This window comes from Pongo abelii, chromosome 13 (genome assembly GCF_028885655.2).
Source record: "Pongo abelii isolate AG06213 chromosome 13, NHGRI_mPonAbe1-v2.0_pri, whole genome shotgun sequence".
In the NCBI taxonomy this organism is placed as follows: domain Eukaryota; kingdom Metazoa; phylum Chordata; class Mammalia; order Primates; family Hominidae; genus Pongo; species Pongo abelii.
In genome coordinates this window covers 74,210,387-74,232,915 of record NC_071998.2, presented here as the reverse complement: position 1 = coordinate 74,232,915, position 22,529 = coordinate 74,210,387, and the positions used below count along the sequence as shown (strand labels likewise).

At 36.9% G+C, this 22,529-nt stretch overlaps 1 protein-coding gene across 4 annotated transcripts in view; it reads left to right on the top strand.

Annotated features, from left to right (window-relative positions):
- GKAP1 (G kinase anchoring protein 1) overlaps positions 1–22,529 on the top strand; it is a 79,895-nt gene that overhangs the window by 50,630 nt on the left and 6,736 nt on the right. For 3 of the 4 annotated variants that reach the window (XM_002819903.5, XM_024252842.3, XM_054520107.2), the window contains 2 exons: positions 15,378–15,479; positions 20,359–20,422. In XM_002819903.5, coding sequence (XP_002819949.4) covers positions 15,378–15,479; positions 20,359–20,422 — 166 coding nt within the window. The remainder of the gene's footprint in view (positions 1–15,377; positions 15,480–20,358; positions 20,423–22,529) is intronic. The other variant, XM_054520108.2, reaches the window with a different exon arrangement.

Genomic DNA, 22,529 nt, shown 5'->3' with positions numbered 1-22,529 from the left:
GTAGAATCAAATTATGATTGTATAAAGTAGTAGTTTAGGATATGATCTTAGTAATTATCATGCAAAGATATTTATATTAAAAAGTATGAAGTATACTCATACTGTATGACTAGTTCATTCATTGATGACTATTTGCTGAGCATGTGCCATAAGTTATGTGCTGTTAGGCACTCGTGTGAGGGAGTGGAAACACGAAGATGGATAAGATCTTTCTTCCCTTAGACACTCAGAGTTGTGGGGATATGGAGAGGTAGACCTGTAAAAGGATCATCATTCAGCACAAATGAAGACTTTAAGGGAGATATGAACAATAAAAAAGAGGTTTTGAATAGCAAAGGTAATTGATCACTGTTTGGGTGAATTGTGATGGGTATATAAAAAGTGACATTTGGGATGGAGTATGAATAGTGAGAAACTGTATAAGCTGAGAAACAGAGAAAGACTTTGGGTCTAAGGGAACTGAAAGAACAGACGTCCTGAAATATAAAAGGCCCTAGACCAAATGTTTAGGAAACTGAAAAATTCTGCAACTAAGAAGTTTACAGTTAAGCAAGTGTGGGATGACATGACTGGAGAAATAGATTAGATTTATTTCATAAATGTCTTTTCTGTGAAACTAAGAAGTTAGAATTTTATCCAATACAACAGGGCAAGCTATAGCCTATGAATCAAATCTGGTCAGTGGTCTGTTATTATAAGGACTGTAAGCTAAGAATGGCATTCATATTTTCAAAATACTACTTAAAAAGAGAAAAGAGCCTGGCACGGTGGCTCACGTCTGTAATCCCAGGAACTTGGGAGGCCGAAGCGGGCAGATCACTTGAGGCCAGGAATTCAAGACCAACCTGGCCAACATGGCAAAACCTCACCTCTACTAAAAATACAAAAATTAACCAAGCATGGTGGCACATGCCTATAATCTCAGCTGCTTGGTAGGCTGAGACACGAGAATTGCTTGAACCCAGGAGGTGGGGTTGCTGTGAGCCAAGATCATGCCACTGCACTCCAGTCTGGGTGACAGAGCAAGACTGTGTTTCAAAATTAAATAAATAATTTTAAAAATTAAAAAAGAAAAGAATACGGCTGGGTGCTGTGGCTCATGCCTGTAATCCCAGCACTTTTGGGAGACTGAGGCTGGCGAATCACTTGAGGTCAGGAGTTCGAGACCAGCCTGGCCAACATGGTGAAACCCTGTCTCCACTAAAAATAAAAACAAAAATAATTGAGCGTTGTGGAGGGCGCCTGTAGTCCCAGCTACTCAGAAGGCTGAGGAGGAGAATCATTTGAACCCGGGAGGCGGAGGTTGCAGTGAACCAAGATCACACCACTGCACTCTAGCCTGGATGACAGAGCAAGACTCTGTCTCAAAAAAAAAAAGAATTTGTGACAGAGACTGTATAAAACCCATAAAGTCTAAGATGTTTGTTGTTGGGTCCTGTACAGAAAAAGTTTGCCAGCCTCTGCTACAAACCAGTGTTACCCAAAATATATTATCTGAGGGAGAAAAAGATGCTTTCTCTCCTCATACCCCAGTCCTGGATATATGGGACCAGGAAGAGGTGAGACCTACTCCAAGATCCTCACTGCCACATCTTAAATTCCATCATACAGAGAAAGTGTGTTACCTCTCAGACCTCTATGTCTGCATTTATTTTTATCACCAAAACCACTAGTCTCTTACTTCGTCTTAACTATGAACCTGTTCTTGACCCTATATTGACCTCCAATCCATCAATTCTCGTAGCTTGAAACTTGTGGTAATTTCACTAATGTCCCCATGAACACTTTACCCTTACTTCCTTAATTTTCTGTGATTCCTTTCTTGCCAGTATGTAGCATTGGCTCTCACAATATTGTCTACCTTGCCTGTTTTAATTCTCCAGCCACCAGGTATTTAAAAAGTATTTTTAAAAACACTGCTAATGTTCTCATCTGAAAATCAGTACTATGTAACTTTTGCCATAGTCTCATTTCTACTTAACAGTCCTTTGATTGATCTCTTTCTAAATTTGACAAATTCCTACAGTAGCCATTCCAAATTCAAAGAATCTGGTTCCCATCTGTTTCCATCTTTTTCTATCTTCAATGGATGTTATCGCTTTGTTTACTACAAAGACTGGTAAATTCAGTCTTACAGCAAATTAGCACCATCTATTAACATTTGTGTTACATGGTGTACAGGAGAAGCTTTAAGAACTTTTTACTCTAATGCAGCAATAAGATTTGTTTATAAATAACACTGTTTCTTATGGAAAATCTATTTTCGACTCAGTAGTGGGGAATCCTTGCCTACCCTGACGTACTCGTGAGGTTCTTTCTAGCATTGAATTAAATTTAATGTTTTCCTGTCTTTCCTCAACTTCCAAATTTTATGTACAATCCAAGCGTATTAGTCCATTCTCATGCTGCTATGAAGAAATACCCAAGACTGGGTAATTTATCAAGGAAAGAGGTTTAATTGACTCACAGTTCCACTTGGCTGAGGAGACCTCAGGAAACTTACAATCATGGTAGAAAGCACCTCTTTACAAGGTGGCAGGAGAGAGAATGAGTGCCGAGTGAAGGGGGAAGCCCCTTACAGACCATTAGATCTCATGAGTATTCACTCACTATCACAAGACCAGTGTGGGGGAAGCCACCCCTGTAATTCAATTATCTCCCACCTGGTCCCACCCTGGACTCATGGGAATTATTATAATTCAAGATGACATTCAGGTGGGGACACAGCCCAACCATATCATTCTGCCCCTGGCCCGTCCCAAGTCTCATGTCCTCACATTTCAAATCATGCCTTCTCAACAGTCTTCTGAAGTCTTAACTCATTCCGTGATTAACCCAGAAGTCCAAGTCCAAAGTTTCATCTGAGATAAGGCAAGTCCCTTCTGCCTCTGAACCTATAAAGTCAAAAGCAAGTTAGTTACTTCCTAGATACAATGGGAGTACAGGCATTGGGTAAATACGCCCATTCCAAATGGAAGAAATTGGCCAAAACAGAGGGGCTACAGGCCCCATGCAAGTCTGAAATCCAAAAGGGCAGTCATTAAACCTTAAAGTTCTGAAATGATCTCCTTTGACTCCACATCTCACATCCAGGTCTTGCTGATGCAAGAGATGGGCTCCCACAGTGTTGGGCAGCTCTGCCCCTGTGGCTTTGCAGGGTACAGCCTCCACTTACTAGCTGCTTTCACGGCTGGCGTTGAGTGTCTGCAGCTTTTCTGGTGCAAACCGTGGGTGGATCTACCACTCTGGGGGCTGGAGGACAGTGGTCCCTTCTCATAGCTCTGCTAGGCAGTGCCCCAATAGGGACTCTGTGTGGGGGCTTGACCCCACATTTCCCTTCCACACTGCCCTAGCAGAGGTTCTCCATGAGGGCTCTGCCCCTGTAGCACACCTCTCTACCTGGACATCCAGGAGTTTCCATACGTCCTCTGAAATCTAGGCAGAGGTTCCCAAATCTCAGTCCTTCTCTTCTGTGCACCCACAGGACCAACATCATGTAGAAGCTGCCAAGGCTTGGGGCTTGCACCCTCTGAAGCAAAAGTCTGAGCTGTACCTTGGCCCCATTTTTAGCCATGGCTGGAGCAGCTGGGGGACACAGGGCACCAAGTCCCTAGGCTGCACACAGCAGAGGGGCGCTGGAACCAGCCCAGAAAACCAATTTTCCCTCCTAGGCTTCCAGGCCTGTGATGGGAGGGGCTTCTGTGAAGGTCTCTGACATGCCTTGGAGACATTTTCCCCATTGTCTTGGTGATTAGCATTTGGCTGCTTCTCACTTGTGCAGTAGACTTGAATTTCTACCCAGAAAATGGGTTTTTCTTTTCTACTGCATTGTCAGGCTGCAAATTTCCTGAACTTTTATGCTCTGTCATCTCTTGAATGCTTTGCTGCTTAGAAATTTCTTTCACCAGATACCCTAAGTCACCTCTCTGAAGCTCAAAATTCCACAGATCTCTAGGGCAGGGGCAAAAAGCCACCAGTTTCTTTGCTAAAGCATAGCAAGAATGACCTTTACCAGTTCCCAACAAGTTCCTCATCTCCATCTGAGACCACCTCAGCCTGGACTTCATTGTCATTCAACAAGTCTCTAGGAAGTTCCAGATTTTCCCACATTTTCCTGTCTTCTGAACCCTCCAACGTGTTCCAGCCTCTGCCTGTTACCCAGTTCCAAAGTCATATACACATTTTCAGGTATCTTTATAGCAGCCCCTGACTCTCTGTGGTACCAATTTACTGTATTAGTCCGTTCACACACTGCTATGAAGAAATACCCGAGATTGGGTAATTTATAAAGAAAAGAGGTTTGACTCACAGTTTTACGTGGCTAGGGAGGCCTCAGGAGGCTTACAATCATGGTGGAAGGCACCTTTTCACAGAGCAGCAGAAGACAGAATGAGTGCTGAGCAAAGAGTGGAAGCCCCTTAGGAAACCATCAGATCTTGTGAGAACTCACTCACTAACCGGAGAGCAGTATAGGGGAAACTGCCCTCTCCACCTAGTTTCACCTTGACACTTGGGGATTATTACAATTCAAGATGAGATTTGGGTAGGGACAGAGCCAAACCGTATCACCAAGCAACCATGTTAATTAACATTTATGGTTAGCATATTCACTTCTTCCTTTTTCATTGATTATGATTTTCCTTTTTCATTATGATTTTCCCCTTTGTAGTATCTTCTTTTTTAAAGCCACCTGAGATCATTTTTGGATAGAAGGAATGATATTTGTATATTTCAGCACATACTTAGGTTCCTCAAGGCCTTTATAGAACAAAGTTGGGTATATAACTTTACATTAACAAGTTTAAATAATTAAGTAGCAGTATGATTTAAACCGAAGTGATAGTGTGACATAGTGGAAAGAGAACAAACTTTGAAATAAAACAGTTTTATCGATTATTACATTGGGATGAAATTACCTGCCTTTCTTACACTATTAGGAAAGTTATAGATTATGATTTAAAATGTTTAGCAGAACATGTTTTCCACAGTATGCACTTAATAATTATTTTTGTACAAGCAAAAAATGGTGAGCCCCAGAAAAGATACACTGTTAAAATGCTATAGTAATTCACAGGAAAGGTGATCAGAGATGGCTTTGTGAGGAGAAAATAGCATTTGAATTAGGAACTTAGAGTTGAATTTGGGTTTTCTTTGCTCTTTTTAAAAAAATTTTAATTTTTGTGGCTACATAGTAGGTATGTATATTTATGGGTTCCAAGAGATGTTTTGATACAGACATGCAATGCTTACATAATCACATCTTGTAAGCATTTATCCTTTGTGTTACAAACAATCCAATGATACTATTTTAGTTATTTTTAAATGTACAATTAAATTATTGACTAATAGTCACCCTGTTGTGCTATCAAATACTAGGTCTTATTCATTCTTTTAATTTTTTTTGTACCAATTAACTATCCTAACCACCTGCCCACTCCCTCACTGCCTTTCCCAGCCTCTAGTAACCATCCTTCTACTTTGTAACTCCATTAGTTCAGTTGTTTTGAATTTTAGATCTCACAAATAAGTGAGAACATGTGATGTTTGCGTTTCTGTGCCTGGCTTATTTCACTTAGCATATGACCTCCAGTTCCACCCATCTTGTTGCAAATAACAAGATCTTTTTTTGTGGATGAAGAGTACTCCATCATGTATAAATACCACATTTTCTTTATTAATTCATCTGTTGATGTACACTTAGGTTGCTTCCAAATCTTGGCTGTTATAAACAGTGCTATGATAAACATGGGAGTGCAGATAGCTCTTCAGTATACCAGTTTCCTTTCTTTTGGGTATATACCCAGCAGGATTGTTGGATCATGTGGTAGCTCGTTTTATTTGATTTTTGTATATGGCAAGAGATAGGTGTCTAGTTTCATTCTTCTGCATATGGATATCCAGTTTTCCCAGCGCCATTTATTGAAGAGACTGTCTTTTCCCCAGTGTATGTTCGTAACACCTTTGCCAAAGGTGAGTTCACTGTAGGTGTGTGGATTTGTTTCTGGGTTCTCTGTTCTGTTCCATTGGTCTATGTGTGTGTGTTTATGCCAATACCTTGTTATTTGGTTACTATAGCTCTGTAGTATAATTTGAAGTCAGGTAACATGATTCCTTCAGTTTTCTTTTTGCTTAAGATGTCTTTGGCTAGTGTGTCTTTTGTGGTTTCATATATATTTTAGGATTCTTTTTTCTATTTCTGTGAAGAATGTCATTGGTATTTTGATAGGGATTGCATTGAATCTGTAGATTGCTTTGGGTGGTATCGACATTTTAACAATATTGATTCTTCTAACCCATGAACATGGAATATCTTTCCATTTTGTCATCTCTTCTTCAGTTTTGTTCATCAGTGTTTTATAGTTTTCATTATGGAGATATTGTTTGGTTAATTCCTAGGTATTTATTTTTATTTATGGCTATTGTAAATGGGAGTAAATGGGATTACTTTTGTTGATTTTTTTTTTCAGGTTATTCTCTGTTGGCCTGTAGAAATGCTACTGATTTTTCAAGGTTGATTTTGTATCCTGCAACTTTACTGAATTTATCAGTTCCAACAGTTTTTTTGTGGAGCCTTTAGGTTTTTCCAAATATAAAGTGATACCATCTGCAGACAAGGATAATTTGACTTCTTCCTTTCCAATTTAGATGCCCTTTATTTCTTTCTCTTGTCTGATTGCTCTAGCTAGGACTTCCAGTACTACGTTGAATAACGGGGTGAAAGTGGGCATCCTTGTCTTGTTCCAGATCTTAGAGGAAAGGCTTTCAGTTTTTCCCCATCCAATATATTACTTGCTGTGGGTTTATTATGTATGGCTTTTATTATGTTGAGATATATTCATTCTATACCCAGTTTTTTGAAGGTTTTTATCATGAAGGGATGTTGAATTTTATCAAATGCTTTTTCAGCATCAATTGAAATGATCATGTGGTTTTTGTCCTTCATTCTGTTGATGTATCACATTGATTGATTTGCGTATGTTGAACCAACCTTGCATTCCTGGGATAAATCCCACTTGGTCATAATGAATGATCTTTTTAATGTGTTGTTGAATTCAGTATTTTTTCAGGATTTTTTGCATCAATATTCATCAGAGATATTGGCCCCTAGTTTTGTTTTTTCGATATTTCTTTGTCTGGTTTTGGTATCAGGGTAATACTGGCCTCATAGAAGGAGTTTGGAAATATTCCCTCCTCCTCTTTTGTCAGAATAGTTTGAGTAGGATTGGTATTAATTCCTTAAGTGTTTGGTAGAATTCGGCAGTGAAGCCATTGGATCCTGGGCTTTTCTTTACTGGAAGACTTTTTATTATGGCTTCAATCTTATTATTGGTCTGTTCGATTTTGGATTTCTTCATGGTTCAATCTTGGTAGGTTGTATGTGTCTAGGAATTTGTCCATTTTCTCTAGATTTTCCAATTTATTGGCATATAGTTGCTCATAGTAGCCACTAATGATCCTTTGAATTTCAGTAGTATTAGTTGTAATGTCTCTTTTTTTATCTCAGTTTTATTTGGATCTTCTCTTTTTCTTGATGTGGTTAAAGGTTTGTCAATTTTAATTTTTCTTTTTTTTGATGTTTTTTGTTTTAATTTTTTAATTTTTTGTTTTTTTTTCAAGTTTAATTTTTCAAAAAAATCAACTTTTGGATTCTTCATTTCAATTTCATTTATTTCTTTTGTATTGCTTTCTTCATTTTAGTTTCATTTATTTCTGCTCTGATGTTTATTATTTCTTTTCTTCTAATTTTGTGTTTGGTTTACTCTTGCTTTTCTAGTTCTTTAACATTAATTGTTAGGTTGTTTATTTGAAGTTTTTCTTCTTTTTGGATGTAGGCACTTACAGCTATAAATTTCCCTCTTAGTCCTGCATTTATTGTATTCCATAGCTTTTGGTGTGTTATTTCCATTATCATTTGTTTCAAGAAATTTTTTAGTTTCCTTCTTAATTTCTTCATTGACCCACTGATCATTCAGGAGGATATTGTTTAATTTCCATGTATTTGTGTAGTTTCTAAAATTCCTTTTGTCCTTGATTTGTAGCTTTATTTCATTGTGGTCAGAAAAGATGCTTGATATTATTTCAATTTTGTTAATGTTTTAGGACTTGTTTTGTGACCTAACATAGGGTCTGTCCTTGAAAATGATCTGTGTACTGAAGAAAAGAATGTGTATTCTGCAGCTGTCAGATGAAAAGTTCTGTCAATATCTATTGGTCCATTTGGTTTATAGTGCAGATTAAGCCCAGTGTTTCTTTGTTGATTTTATTACTAGAAGATCTGTCCAATGCTGAAAGTGGAGTGTTGAAGTCACCAGCTGTTATTGTATTGGGGCCCATCTCTCTCTTTAGCTCTAATAATATTTGCTTTATATATCTGGGTGCTCCAGTGTTGGGTGCATAGGTATTTAAACTTGTTATATCTTCTTGCTGAACTGACTCCTTTATCATTATATAGTGACCTTCTTTGTTTCTTATAGTTCTTGTCTTGAAATCTGTTTTGTCTGATATTAATATAGCTACTCCTGCTCTTTTTTGGTTTCCCTTGGCATGGAGTATCTCTTTTATGTCTTCATAGGTGAAATATGTTTCTTGTAGGCAACAGATCATTGAGTCTTATTTTTTAATCCATTCAGCCATTCTATAAAGACAATAGAATTTGAACATGCAGAGATGAAGAAGAAGAAACTGGGATGCCTTGAGTAAAAGTATGGAGGTAATGAAGTATAAACCAGTTTAATTAAAATAGAAGGTTTATAGAGGAATGTAATATAAATTTGGTAAGTTAAGTTGGAAAAGATTGTGGCAAATTTAAAGGCTGGTTTATAATTTAGTCAGCAGACATTAAAGAAATTTTGAAGGTTTTTGAGCAGAAAGCAAAGTTTATTACAGTAATATTAATTTCACTGCAGTGCCTAGGAAAAAGCGAAGGAAGGTAAAGACTACTAATTATTAGGAAGGATATAGAACAGCATTAACATACCACTAGTGGGAATGTAAATTGGTATAACCATTTTGGAAAACAATTTGGCATTCACTTTTAAAGTTGAAGGTAATGGGCATGACATTATGTTCTAGAAATTCTACCCCTAGATTAAACCCTGAAGACATGTCCAAAAAAATGTTCAAAACTCAGTTGTTTGTAATAGCAAAAGAATAAGAGAAGTGAATAAGTTGTAGTTATACATAGCAACATGGATGCATATCAAGAGCACAGCATTTAATGAAAAACACAAGTCACCAAATAATAATTTGATGACATTCATATAAATTTTTTTTAATAACCCTGTCTCTACAAAAAAAAAATTGTCCAGGTGTGTTGGCATGCATCTGTAGTCTCAGCTACTCAGAAGGCTGAGGTGGGAGGATTGATTGAACCTGAGAAGTCAAGGCTGCATAGAGCTGTGATCATGCCACTGCCTTCCAGCCTGGGCATTGAAGCAAGACCCTGTCTCAAAAAAATAAATAAAAATTAAAAATAGAAATTTAATACATTATTCACAGCTTCATATACATGTAGTAAAATACTTTAACAAAGGAAAAGAATGACAAACAAAATCTGTAATCATGGATATCCTCAGGAGAGGAGGGAAAAGGGGTATGATTGGGGAGAGGCATGTGGAGGCTGCCAAGGTATTGGTAATGTTCAAATTCTTAATCTGCTTTTTCGTTTATTTTTCTTTTTACCTAATGTGTCATACATAAAATTCTTTTGCATATGTGAAGTTTTTCATAAATGAAAAAATTAGAAGTTTTTCATAGCTTTCATTAAGTGTAAAGGAGAGAAAAGAGGATTCATGCCATTTAAAGAATTCTCCACTTCTCTTTCTGTATATACTTCTTCCCTCTACCCAGTGTGCTCCTTTCTCAGAGAAAGAAAGCTCTTCTGCTTTCCAAGGTTAAAATCCTTTTTAACTGTGCATACATTAATATATTAGGCATTTTTAAAGGTGAAAAGTAAATCAACCCTAAGTCTGTCTGTCATTCAGTTTTTTTTTTTTTTTTGGAGATGGAGTCTCTGTCACCTGGCTGGAGTTCTGTAGCACTATCTTGGCTCACTACAACCTTCACCTCCTGGGTTCAAGCAATGCTCCTGCCTCAGCCTCCCAAGTAGCTGGGATTACTGGCATGCACCACCACGCCCAGCTAATTTATTACGTATTATTTATTTATTTATTTAGTAGAGACAGGATTTTGCCGTGTTGGCCAGGCTGGTCTCGAACTCCTGACCTCAAGTGATCCGCCTGCCTCAGCCTCCCAAATTGCTGAGATCATAGGCATGAGCCACCATGTCCAGCCTAGTTTCATTTTTGAATAGTGTTTTTCTAGGAAAATGCCTAGATGTATAGGTATTTTAAAATAATTACAACAATAATGAATCTAGTTTTCTAACCCCTTTTGTAAACCAGGTGTTATATCCTGCCAAATCAACATGCTGTAAGTTGCTTGGTATTTGCTCTGTTATTGAGCATTGTTTAGAATTGATGGCTTGATAGTCACTGATCATACATTTAATTTTTTGGTGAATCATTTCTTTGGAATAGATTTTTTAAGATAGTAATTGAATCAAAGGATATAAGCCTCTGTGTTGCTCTTGGTGCATTCAGCATATTGTCTTCTAGCAGCAGGATGTGAGATTACTAATTTCTCCACAACTGCACCAGTGCTAGGTAGATCAGTCATCCCTGATCCTGTCCCCTCTTGTGGTCCTCGGGGCCCTGTTTTATTAATTACCCTTGTGGCATATTCCATCCTGTTGTTTGATGGATACTTTAGTCTCACTGTGTTCAAACCCAGGCTCATCATCTTCCTCTCCATACCAAGCATTTGGCTTGACTTCTGTCATTTTCAGTTTTTGGTTTCCTCATTTTATCTACATATCCAGATTCTACACTTTTTGTTTTTCACGTTTGTGTTTTTCAAGATTTTTAGAGTTTTAAATCTTTGAAATATTTTTCAGATCTATCTTTGTTTCCATTCTTACCAACATTTCTCTAATTTAGGCTCTCATTATCTCTTACTGGCATAATTTCGGTAATCTAACCAATCTTTCTGCTTCTTGCCTTTAATGCCATATAATGTGTTACACCCTGCTAACTAATGCCTTTTTATAAATCATTACTTCCATCATGCCATGCTGTGCCCTTAAACTTCAGTGTCTGTTGAATTAAGTACAGTGTCCTTGACCTGACACCTAAAGTCCTTAGGCTATGCTTTTCAAACTGAGTTTCCCAACCCATTCAGTAGGCCCTAAAATCAGTTTAGTAGATTGCTACCAAAAAAATGGGACAGGAGAAAATGTCAGAGTATGTGACACCTATTTATATTTTGTGAAATTTGTTTCTATGTGTGCATGTGTCTGTATAAAACATTCCTATCATACGTCACTGTCAAATAAGTTTGAAAACATTGTTATACAGGATATCCTTAACTTAATTAACTTCAGCTGTTTGTACTCTTCCAATTTTTCTTCTAGCTGGAGCAGACCACTCCTGTCACAGAATGCTGGATGTGTCCCAGCTTTATTCAAGGTTCATTTCATTCATTTCACATGCCATTTCCTCCCAGAAGCTCTCTCTCACTGCCCCAGCCAAACCCCAAACCCGAGACACAGAAAACCTGGATATAATTTTCCTTTTTCTATACCCCATAGCATTTTGTTTTTCTTATGGCACATTTCACACTGCACATTTTCCCTGTCATTTTTAATAGATTACAGATCCCTTGTCAGCATAGACTTTATCTTGTACATCTTTTCATCCTCATTTTAGTATAATATTTTCTACTTAGAAGATGCTTTTTAAAAGGTATTTATTGAAATATAGGACTTCTTTGAAAATGAGTATACATTGAAACAATATGACTTTGTTTTAAAAAGTAGTATCTCTTGTAGAAATTTTGGGAACTACTGATAAGTAAAATGAAGAAATTATAATGGCAAAAATAAGTATTTGAGAGTTTGCTATGTATATGCCAGGCACTGTGTTAAGTACTTAAAATGCATGATCTCATTTGATTATTAACAACTAACTATGAAGTTGGTGGGTATCATTATCATCCCCAGTTTTCAGATGTAGTGGGAGAAAAATGACCCTAAACTCATTCATCTAGAGAAAACTACTACAGTACTGATAATTTGGTGTGGTCTTACTATGGATATATTCTTTTTCCCTCATTAATGTAGAAACTGTTAAATGGACCACTTTTTCAGTTAAATACAAATGGTGAGCATTCAGGACATTAATTCTTTTTTTTTTTTTTTTTTTTTTGAGATGGAGTCTCACTGTGTCACCCATGGTGGAGTGCAGTAGCGCAATCTGAGCTCACTGCAACCTTCGTCCTCCAGGTTCAAGCCATCCTTGTGCCTCAGCCTCTCCAGTATCTGGGATTACAGGCATGTGCCACCACACCCAGCTAATTTTTGTATTTTTAGTAGAGGATCACCATGTTGGCCAGGCTGGTCTCAAACTCCCGACCTCTGGTGATCTGCTCACGTCGGCCTCCCAAAGGGCTGAGATTACAGGCATGAGCCACTGTGCCTGGGACATTAATTCTTATACATGAAATAATTCAGTTTATAGATAAATTGCCTCTAATTACACTAAGAAAAAAAATTTTTTTTAATGTACCAGTTTGGCTGGGTGTGGTGGGTCACGCCTCTAATCCCAGCACTTTGGGAGGCCGAGGCAGGTGGATCGCCTGAGATCTGGAGTTCAAGACCAGCCTGGCCAACATGGTGAAACCCTGTCTCTAGTAAAAATACAAAAATTAGCCAGGAGTGGTGGCAGGCGCCTGTAATCCCAGCTACTTGGGAGACTGAGGCAGGAGAATCGCTTGAACCTGGGAGACAGAGGTTGCAGTGAGCTGAGATCACACAACTGTACTCTAGCGTGGGAGATAAGATCGAGACTTCGTCTCAAAAAAAAAAAAAAAAAAAAAAAAAAAAAAAAGTACCAGTTTGATAAAACCTGGATTTGCTTACTAGTGAGATTGTACTTTTTTTCATGTTTGTTGGTCATATGTCTGTCATATTGGTTGCAATTTATTTTGTTTTTCCTTTACCTTTTTATTTTGTTACAGTGTTTTTTTTTTTTTTGAGATCTTTCATCAAATCAATCTTTTCCATTTTTCCTCTTTTTTTTGATGTCAATTTCAGAAGGGCTTCTTATTCAAAGATAATCATATTCATCAAGATTTCTAAAAATACTTATATGGTTTTATTTTTATTCAAAAGTAAAACTATTATTCCATGATTATTTACTCAGTATAAAATAATTTTGATAAAAGGAAATTTTAAACGATAAAGCAAAATCTTTGAGAATCCCATGTTCACAATAAAGTTTTGGTGTATGTTCTTCCAGAATTTTTTCTTTGCACACATTACAACTTTGGAATCATGCAAATATTATTTTATAGCTCTATATCACCATTTTTAGTGACTTAGTTTTCAGTTTTTGAATTTACTATATATTTAACCTATATCCTATTGTTTGGCATTTAAATTGATGTCCAGTTTTTTGTTGTGATAAATCTACAATGAACACCTTTCATAGATACTTCCCTACCTCATTTATCTATTGGAGATAAATTCCTAGAAGTGAAATTCCGGAACTTAATAGTAGTATATTTCTAATTTTGACCTACTCACCTCATTGCTTAAACTAGAAACTTAGATTGTAGTGTTCATCTTCCTCACCTGCCACATTCTTTAAACCTTTCATCAAATGCTACCTCCAAATTATTTATCAAATATACTTCTCTTTATTTATGCTGCTTTCACCCTAATCCAAAGCATAACCTTTTTTGACCTGGGGTTAGAGTAGTGATTAAAGGATCTTTCTACCTGTCTTACCTCACTCCATTTCATTTCCACACAGCATGAAAAGGAATCCTTTACAAACATAAGTCTCACACAGTCAAATCTAACCTAGCAGTCCTGTTCAAAATCCTTCACTGCTTTCGATTTTACTCAGAATAATGTGCAGACTGTTCTTATGGCTTACAAGGCCCTCCAGGATCAGTTCTCTACTGGCTTTTCCAAAGTCATCTTGTACCATCTTCCCCCTCACTATCTTACCATACTGGCTTATTTTTTTCTTCAAATTCTCCAGGCCCTTCCTTCCTGCAAGGCCTTTAAACATACTGTTCTTTCTACCTGGAAAGCTCTCACTTCCCCTTTTTACTTAACCAGCTCCTACCCATCACACAAGGTTCAATTTAAGTGTCACCACTTTAGAGAGCTTTACTAATCTAGAAAAGACACACAGAATCTTTTCAGTTCTGTTCACCGTGGTGTACCCAGCTCCTAGAAGTTAGATGCTCAGTGAGTATTTGTAGAGTACTACATTGATGTTGCCACATTACTCCTTAGATAAATAGAACCATTTATATTCTCATCAAAAGTATGACTTTGGGATGATTTTTTGTTTACACTGAATTTGTTTATTTTGGTATATGGTGCAAGATGGCAGGGATTTAACCTGATTTTTCCCAGTTAGCCATTTGTCCTATAACCTACCATTATTCTGTAATTCAGCATTTTCTCACTTTTTAAAAGTATCATCCTTACATTACAATAAATTCTTATATCTGAAGTCTCTTTCTGGATTTCTTTTCTGGTACATTGTTCTGTCAACCTAGGTTCCATGATTTTATTTATTTTGCCTTATATAATTGATAGACAAATCTTTCTTCATCAAATTAACTTTTTGTTTGCTTCCATCCTGAATTCTGCACATGAAGTCTTTACTATCTTTTTAAGTTCCAAAGAACAACATCCTATTGGGATTTCTATTGAGATGTTATTGAACTTACAAAGTAACCTGTAGCCTTCCTATTTACAAACCATACTTTGTTCTGTGTCATTTTCAAGATTTTATAAATTTCTTAGTGTTGGTCCTGATCACTTCTTAGTTTTATTGTTCTGGTTAGTTTTTCTTGCTGTTGTGAGGAAATTATTTTTCTAGTTATGTCTTCTACCTGTTAATTGCTAATATAGTGAAAAGCTGTTTATTTTAGTTTTTATATTTTTTATTAATTTTGTATTTTTAGTCATTTTTTGAATTTTTGAATTTTTAAGATAGACTAATAACAACAACTTGTCACAGAGCACTTTTAATATGTTTGTTCCAGGATAGAAATATCCTTTGAAAGCCCTGATATTGTTTGTCAGTATGTTTGGGTTAATTATAAATACTTCCTTGCTTGCATTGTGTGTATTAGGATTATATAATTGAGTGAAAGTAGAAATGTAGTCAACAGCATAAGGTGGCCTCAGAAAATTAAGGTCAGAATTTTTCCTCTTAAACTTTTCACAAAGGAATATTATAAACCAGGATTAGCAGAATAATCAAAGCCCTAAAGTGTTGTTTCTCTCTTTTCAGGAAGTGGTTCTGAAAGATGGAAGAATTGAAAGATTAAAGTTAGAGCTTGAAAGGAAAGATGCTGAAATCCAGAAGCTGAAAAATGTAATCACTCAATGGGAGGTTTGTGTCCATTTACTGTTGTTGAAGAAAATAATTCTATAAATTTTCACGTTTTCTGTTTTTCTTATATGTAAATATGTTTAATGTGCAATTCATGGGAATAGTCACTCTATTTTTTATGTTCTTAAACTCTTTGATTAATGGTTTAAAGTCTGAATGATTATTTATTTATTTATGTTGTTGTTGTTGTTGTTTGAGATGGAGTCTCATTCTGTTGCCCAGGCTGGAGTGCAATGGCTTGATCTCAGCTCAGTGCAACCTCCGCCTGGGTTCAAGCGATTCTCCTGCCCTGTGTAGCTGGGATTACAAGCATGAGCCACCACGCCCGGCTAATTTTTGTATTTTTAGTAGAGACAGAGTTTCACCATGTTGGCCAGGCTGGTCACGAACTCCTGGCCTCAAGAGATCCGTCCACCCCAGCCTCCCAAAGTGCTGGGATTACAGGCATGAGCCACCATGCCTGGTTATATTTTGTTTTTTAAAAATCCACTTTATTGTGGTATAGTTTACACATAGTATAATTTATTTTTGTTGTGGTAAAATACATGTAACATAACCATTTAAAGTGTACAATTCAGTGGGGCATTAAGTACCTTTATACACAGTATTGTGTAACCATCACCACTGTCTATTTCCAGAACTTTTTCATCATCCCGGGCAGAAACTCTTAACCCACAAAGAACTCCCCATTCTCATTTTCCACACCCCAGTAACCTCTAATTTCTATGAATTTACCCATTCTAGGTACCTCATGTAAGTGGAATCATACAGTGTTTATCCTCTTATGTGTGGCATATTCACTTAGCATAATGTGGTTTTTTTGTTTGTTTGTTTTTGTGAGACAGAGTCGCTCTGCTGCCCAGGCTGGAGTGCAGTGGCACAGTCTTGGCTCACCACAACCTCCACCTCCCAGGCTCAAGCAATTCTTCTGCCTCAGCCTCCCAAGTAGCTGGGACTATAGGCACGTGCCACCATGCCCGCACCACCATGCGTGGCTAATTTTTGCATTTTTAGTAGAGACGGGGTTTCACTATGTTGACCAGGCTGGTCTCGAACTCCTGACCTTGTGATCTGCTCGCCTTGGCCTCTCAGGGTGTTGGGATTACAGGCGTGAGCCACTGTGCCTGGCCTAGCATAATGTTTTTAAGGTTCATCCACGTTGTAGCATGTGTCAGAATTTCATCGCATATTATAACTGAATAATTTTTCATTGTGTATATATATTTTGTTTACTGGTGCATAAGTATCTGAGTCCTTGCTTTCAGTTCTTTTGGGTATGTACATACCTAAGAGTGGAATTGCTGGATTATATAATTCCACGTTTAACTTTTCGAGGAACTGCCAAACTTCCGTGGCACCCGTGTCATTTTACATTCCCACCAGGAGTCAACAAAGGTTCCAGTTTCTCCACATCCTTTCCAGCACTTGTGATGTATACAATGTATTTTTAACTACAAATCTTACCTCTCCTCTTAGGTTTTTTTTTTAATCTATTTTTTAAATCTGTTATTCATATCATGTATCGTTCCTTTTTGACTAATATGAATTCACTCAACAATTATTTATTGAGTGCCTATAATGTGCCAGATACTTTTTGTGCCCTGTGTATGTGGTAGTGAAAAAAAATAAATCAAGTTCCAGCCCTGATGGTTCTTACATTTGCCTCCTTCTTCTACTCATGCCTTTAAGAATCATCCCTACTAAAACTTTTTTTGACCTCACCTACTCATTTACCTTAGCTTTTCATTTACATTTCCCTTCGCTTTTGTTGTACTAGACACAGAGAATACAAAGATGAGTTAGCAAGAAGCTTATAGATTAATGGGGAAGATAAACATGTAAATAGTTGCAGTACAGTGTAGGATATGACAGAATGCTCCAGAAGAACAGACAAAGGAATGAATGAGTTGCTGCTGTCAAAAATTGGTAAGGATCTCATAGAAAAGATGATTTTTCCAGGTAGAGAGAATTGTGTGTACAAAGGCATGGGAATATGATGGAAGGTACATTGTGGCTCACGTTCAGAGAAATGGGAAACTAGAAGTTGAGACCGCAGATATGAGTTGGGTTCAGAATTTGAAGGCATTTGGATTTTAGAGAGGTCTTTAGGCCAGGCACGGTGGCTCACACCTGTTAATTCCAGCACTTTGGGAGGCCGGGGCAGGCGGATCACGAGGTCAGGAGATCAAGACCATCCTGGCTAACATGGTGAAACCCTGTCTCTACTAAAAATATGAAAAATTAGCCGGGCTTGGTGGCATGCACCTGTAGTCCCAGCTACTTGGAATGCTGAGGCAGGAGAATCGCTTGAACCTGGAAGGCAGAGGTTGCAGTGAGCTAATATCGTGCCATGCACTCCAGCCTGGGTGACAGAGCGAGACTCTGTCTCGAAAAAATAAATAAAATAAAATAGAGAGGGCATTAAAAATCTTTAGAGGGTAAGTGACGTGATAATTATTAAGTACCTGGCACGTTACAAGCATTGAATAAATAATTTTTACATGAATTAATATTAGTCAAAGAAGAATACTTGAGATGAATAATAGATTAAAAAATAGATTTTTAAAAAAGCCTAAGGGAGGAGGTAAGATTTGTGGTTTAAAATAAAATGTATACATAACAAGTGCTGGCAAGGATGTCGAGAAATTGGAACCTGTTCACTGCTGGTGGGAATGTAAAATGACGCAGCTGCTGTGGGATGATATTGAGAAGATATTTGCGATGGTGATGCATGTTGCTGAGGCTTGGAGTGAAGACAGTCTGCTAAAACAATGGATAAGTATAGAGTGTAAGAGGAAGAGCACGTCTTTAACTGTTTTGGGGAATGAGAACAAATAGATTTCATTTTGGATATGTTGCATTTTAAATGGCTACTTTTTTAGACACAGTGCAGTAACAACACATGTGTATTTAATTTTATCAACTTTGTATGCTCTCTGTCATGAAATTAAATGTGCTAGCAAGAATGTTGTGTATTTCATATGTGCTCTTTATTATAAGCTAATATGTTACTGGTATTTTATACATTTATATTTTTATATATGCAGTTTTTAAGCAGTGCAAATAATTGTCACAGGTAATCATGCTCATTTGCAATTTTTGCTCTATGAGCTATTTTAGACCGTAAACCTTGAATAAGAGGTACCTCCATGAAGACTGATCTGGACCTTGAACAAAGGCTTGAGCCAGAGATAGAGTTTGGTGAAATACTAACATAGGTTGAAGCCCAGAGGGTGGGAATTTCATAGTGAGTGTAGTTTCATATTCACAAGGAATATTTCTATATTCATAGCGAATATAGTTGTAGTTGCGTGTGTGTGTTTTCCCCCATTATATTTTTATGTTTCCATTTGACTGGTCTCCCTTGTTCATTTCTGAGCTTTTCAGCAGTCTTCCTACGTTTATATTCAGTATGGTGCTTTACTTCAGTTTATTGTATTCACTGCAGTATTACTCAGTAAACATTATTTACTTATCAACAATTTAATGGACAGAGTACTACTTAGTAAAAGCCATCTTTATTGGACTTAAAACACATTTTAATTTGTTTTTAAAAAATTTGAATCTGGTAACTTCTATACATATCTATGTATATGTTGAGAGGAAAAAAATGATTTTTCTTATATTAATGTTTTCTTTAGGTTTTTGTTTTTCTATACTATGTTAAATGCTTTGTTTTCTTTAATGTATTAATGTATTAAATCTTTATAAATGATTCAGGCCTGGGCTCAGTGGCTCACGGCTGTAATCCCAGCACTTTGGGGAGGCCAAGGCGGGTGGATCACTTGAGGTCAGGAGTTCAAGACCAGCCTGGCCAACATGGTGAAACCCCATCTGTACTGAAAATACAAAAATTAGCCAGTTGTGGTGGCACACACCTGTAGTACCAGCTGCTAGGGAGGCTGAGGCAGGAAAATAGCTTGAAACCAGGAGGCGAAGGTTGCAGTGAGCCGAGATCATGCTACTGCACTCCAGCCTGGGTGACAGAGTGAGACTTCATCTCAAAAAAAAAAAAAAAAAAAAAAGTAAATAAATAAGTGATATAGAGAGTGTTATAAGACATGTTTGATAAGGGTAGCATAGGGGTAAAATTGCCTAAAATATGGATGTTGATGTGGGAACACTCCTTTTTGTTCATAAATGTATACTTGTATCATTTATGTAATGTGACAAGAAGCTAAGCCATCTGGAAAAAGAAACTGAAAAAGAGTTGAAAGATATTTGGGTAAAGTACTAATTCATGCCAGCCAAAAATTATAATAGTGACTATTTAGTTAGTGAAATAACAAACAATTAGTGAATCTTCAATTGAGAAGGTATAGAACTGCCCTATAAAATTCAATATCCACTACAAGTCTATCACATTTTAAATTTAAAATTAAAGTTTAAAATTAAAAATTCATTTTTCTCAGTCACACTAGCCACATTGCTAGTGTTCTTTCAGTAGTCGCATATTGGACAGTGACAAATACAGAGCAGATGTAGAAAGTCCTAGTATATTGCCGGACAGTACTGCTTTAGAACTGTGGCTCATTTTTCTTTTGGTTTTCATTTAAATTATTTTGAATTGTATAAGGGTTTTATCTGAGGAAGAAAAGAAGATTATTTAGGAAAATTTGGTATTATCCTGAGTTTTCTCCATTTTTATCCCTCTCTTCTTTAATTTTCAATCGCGTATAATATTGATATGTATTATTGTGCCAGGGACTTAATTTAAGTTGTAGATAGTTCCGAATACATTTTCCTCCATCCTGTTTGTTTCAAAAGTAATTATATCTTTGACCAAGCCTAGAATTCAGAGCTCTGTAAGTTGACAGTAAATCATTCATTATATCACTTACTTTTAAAAAAAACTAAATCTTTTTTCTTTGACTATTAGGCAAAGTATAAGGAAGTAAAGGCAAGAAATGCACAATTATTGAAAATGCTTCAGGAAGGTGAAAGTAAGTGGATTTTATGTTTTTGTAATTAAAAGTTTATCTTAAATAATATCTGAAGGTACTTTTTCAAATGTGTGATTTACCAACTCAACAAAAGTGTTTGATAGCACAATAGGGTGACTATAGTTAACAATAATTTGTATATTTCAAAATACCTAGAAGAAAAGATTTGAAGTGCCCTCAACACAAAGAAATAATAAATGTTTGAGTTACTGGATATCTTAAATACCTATTTGATCAGTACACTTTGTATGCCTGTATTAAAATATCACATGCACCTCATAAATATATATGATTATTATGTGCCAATAAAAAAAATTGAAAAAAAGACTCAACAAAGTAGAAAGGTTTCCCAGAGTGATATAAGCTACATAGTTGGCCAAGCATGGTGGCTCACCTGTAATCCTAGCACTTTGGGAGGCCAAGATGGGCAGATCACTTGAGGCCAGGAGTTTGATACCAGCCTGGCCAACATGGTGAAACCCCATCTCTACTAAAAATACAAAAAGTAGCCAGGCTTGGTGGTGCACACCTGTAATCCCAGCTGCTCGGGAAACTGAGGCACGAGAATTGTTTGAACCCGGGAGGCAGAGGTTGCAGTGAGCTGAGATTGCACCACTGTACTTGCAGCCTGGGAAACAGAGCAAGACTGTCTCAAAAAAAAAAAAAATGCTGGATAGTTGCTGATAAAGTTATTATTACAGGTCACTCTTACAGCACCTTAGTTTTATACCAGTTTATAAGTATTCAGGTAAAAGAAACTCTTAAAATTTCAGTTCTTATAACTTAATGAACTATATTTAGAGGGAAAACAAGCCTAACATTTGCTTAGGATTCTGCCTTTTCAGTTATTGAAGGAGGCAGCCTGTCATCACTTTAGGTTTTCCTTTTTGTTTCCTTCTTTCCTTCTCCCCTCCCCACTGCTCTTCATACTTTTGCTGCTACTCTGTAAACTTTTGACAAGAGGTTACCAGCAGGAAGCCAAGGAAATCAATAGAAAAAAGGATTGCAAATGATAGATTAGTAAAGCTGATACACAAAAGGCTGCCAAATCAGTTGCATTTCGCACTGTGTATATACCTAGTGACATTTATCTGGAAAGTTTTATGAAAATTTTCCATTCATAATAGAACAAGAAATATATGTTAATTTTTTAGTATGAGGCTTAGGCAAAGGAAATTATAAACCACAAAAGAAACACAGATCAAGACATAAAGGAGAAAATCTTTCTCTGAATAGACAAAATTAAATGTAATCAACAGTTTTCCTATTAATAAATGCTAATGAAACTCCAAAGATAGCTCCTGTGAATATTGTATAGCTCTTAAGAAATTGTGAAATTCACCTTGAAAAATGAAGAAACAAAATACCAAAAATGGTTTTCAGATGTGAAGGTATAGTCAGCCCTCCATATCCATGGGTTCCCCATCTGTGGATCAATTGTGGTTCACAAATACATTTGTTGAAATTGTACATGTGCAGACTTTTTTATTGTCATTACTCCGTAAACAATACAGTGTAACAGCTATTTACATAGCATTTATGCCATATTAGGTATTATAGGTAATCTAGAGATGATTTTTTTAAATTGTTGTTTATTTATTTATTTATTTATTTTTTGAGAAGGAGTCTTTCTCTGTCGCCCAGGCTGGAGTGCGGTGGCGCTCACTGCAAGCTCCGCCTCCCAGGTTCACACTGTTCTCCTGCCTCAGCCTCCCAAGTAGCTGGGACTACAGGCTTCTGCTACCGCGTCTGGCTAATTTTTTTGTATTTTTACTAGAGACGGGGTTTCACCAGGTTGGCCAGGATGGTCTTTATCTCCTGACCTCGTGATCCACCCGCCTTGGCCTCCCAAAGTGTTGGGATTACAGGCATGAGCCACCGCGCCCAGCCAGTAATCTAGGGATGATTTAAAGCATATAGAAGGATATGCATAGGTTTTATGCAAATATACACCATTTTATAGTAGGGACTTAAGCATCTTTAGATTTTGGTGTCCTTGGGACGTCCTGCAAGCAATTGTATACCAAGGGGTGACTATACTTGGAATATAACTGTCCAAACAAAATTTAAACTACATTACAAAATAGTTGTCAAACAATGAGTAAAA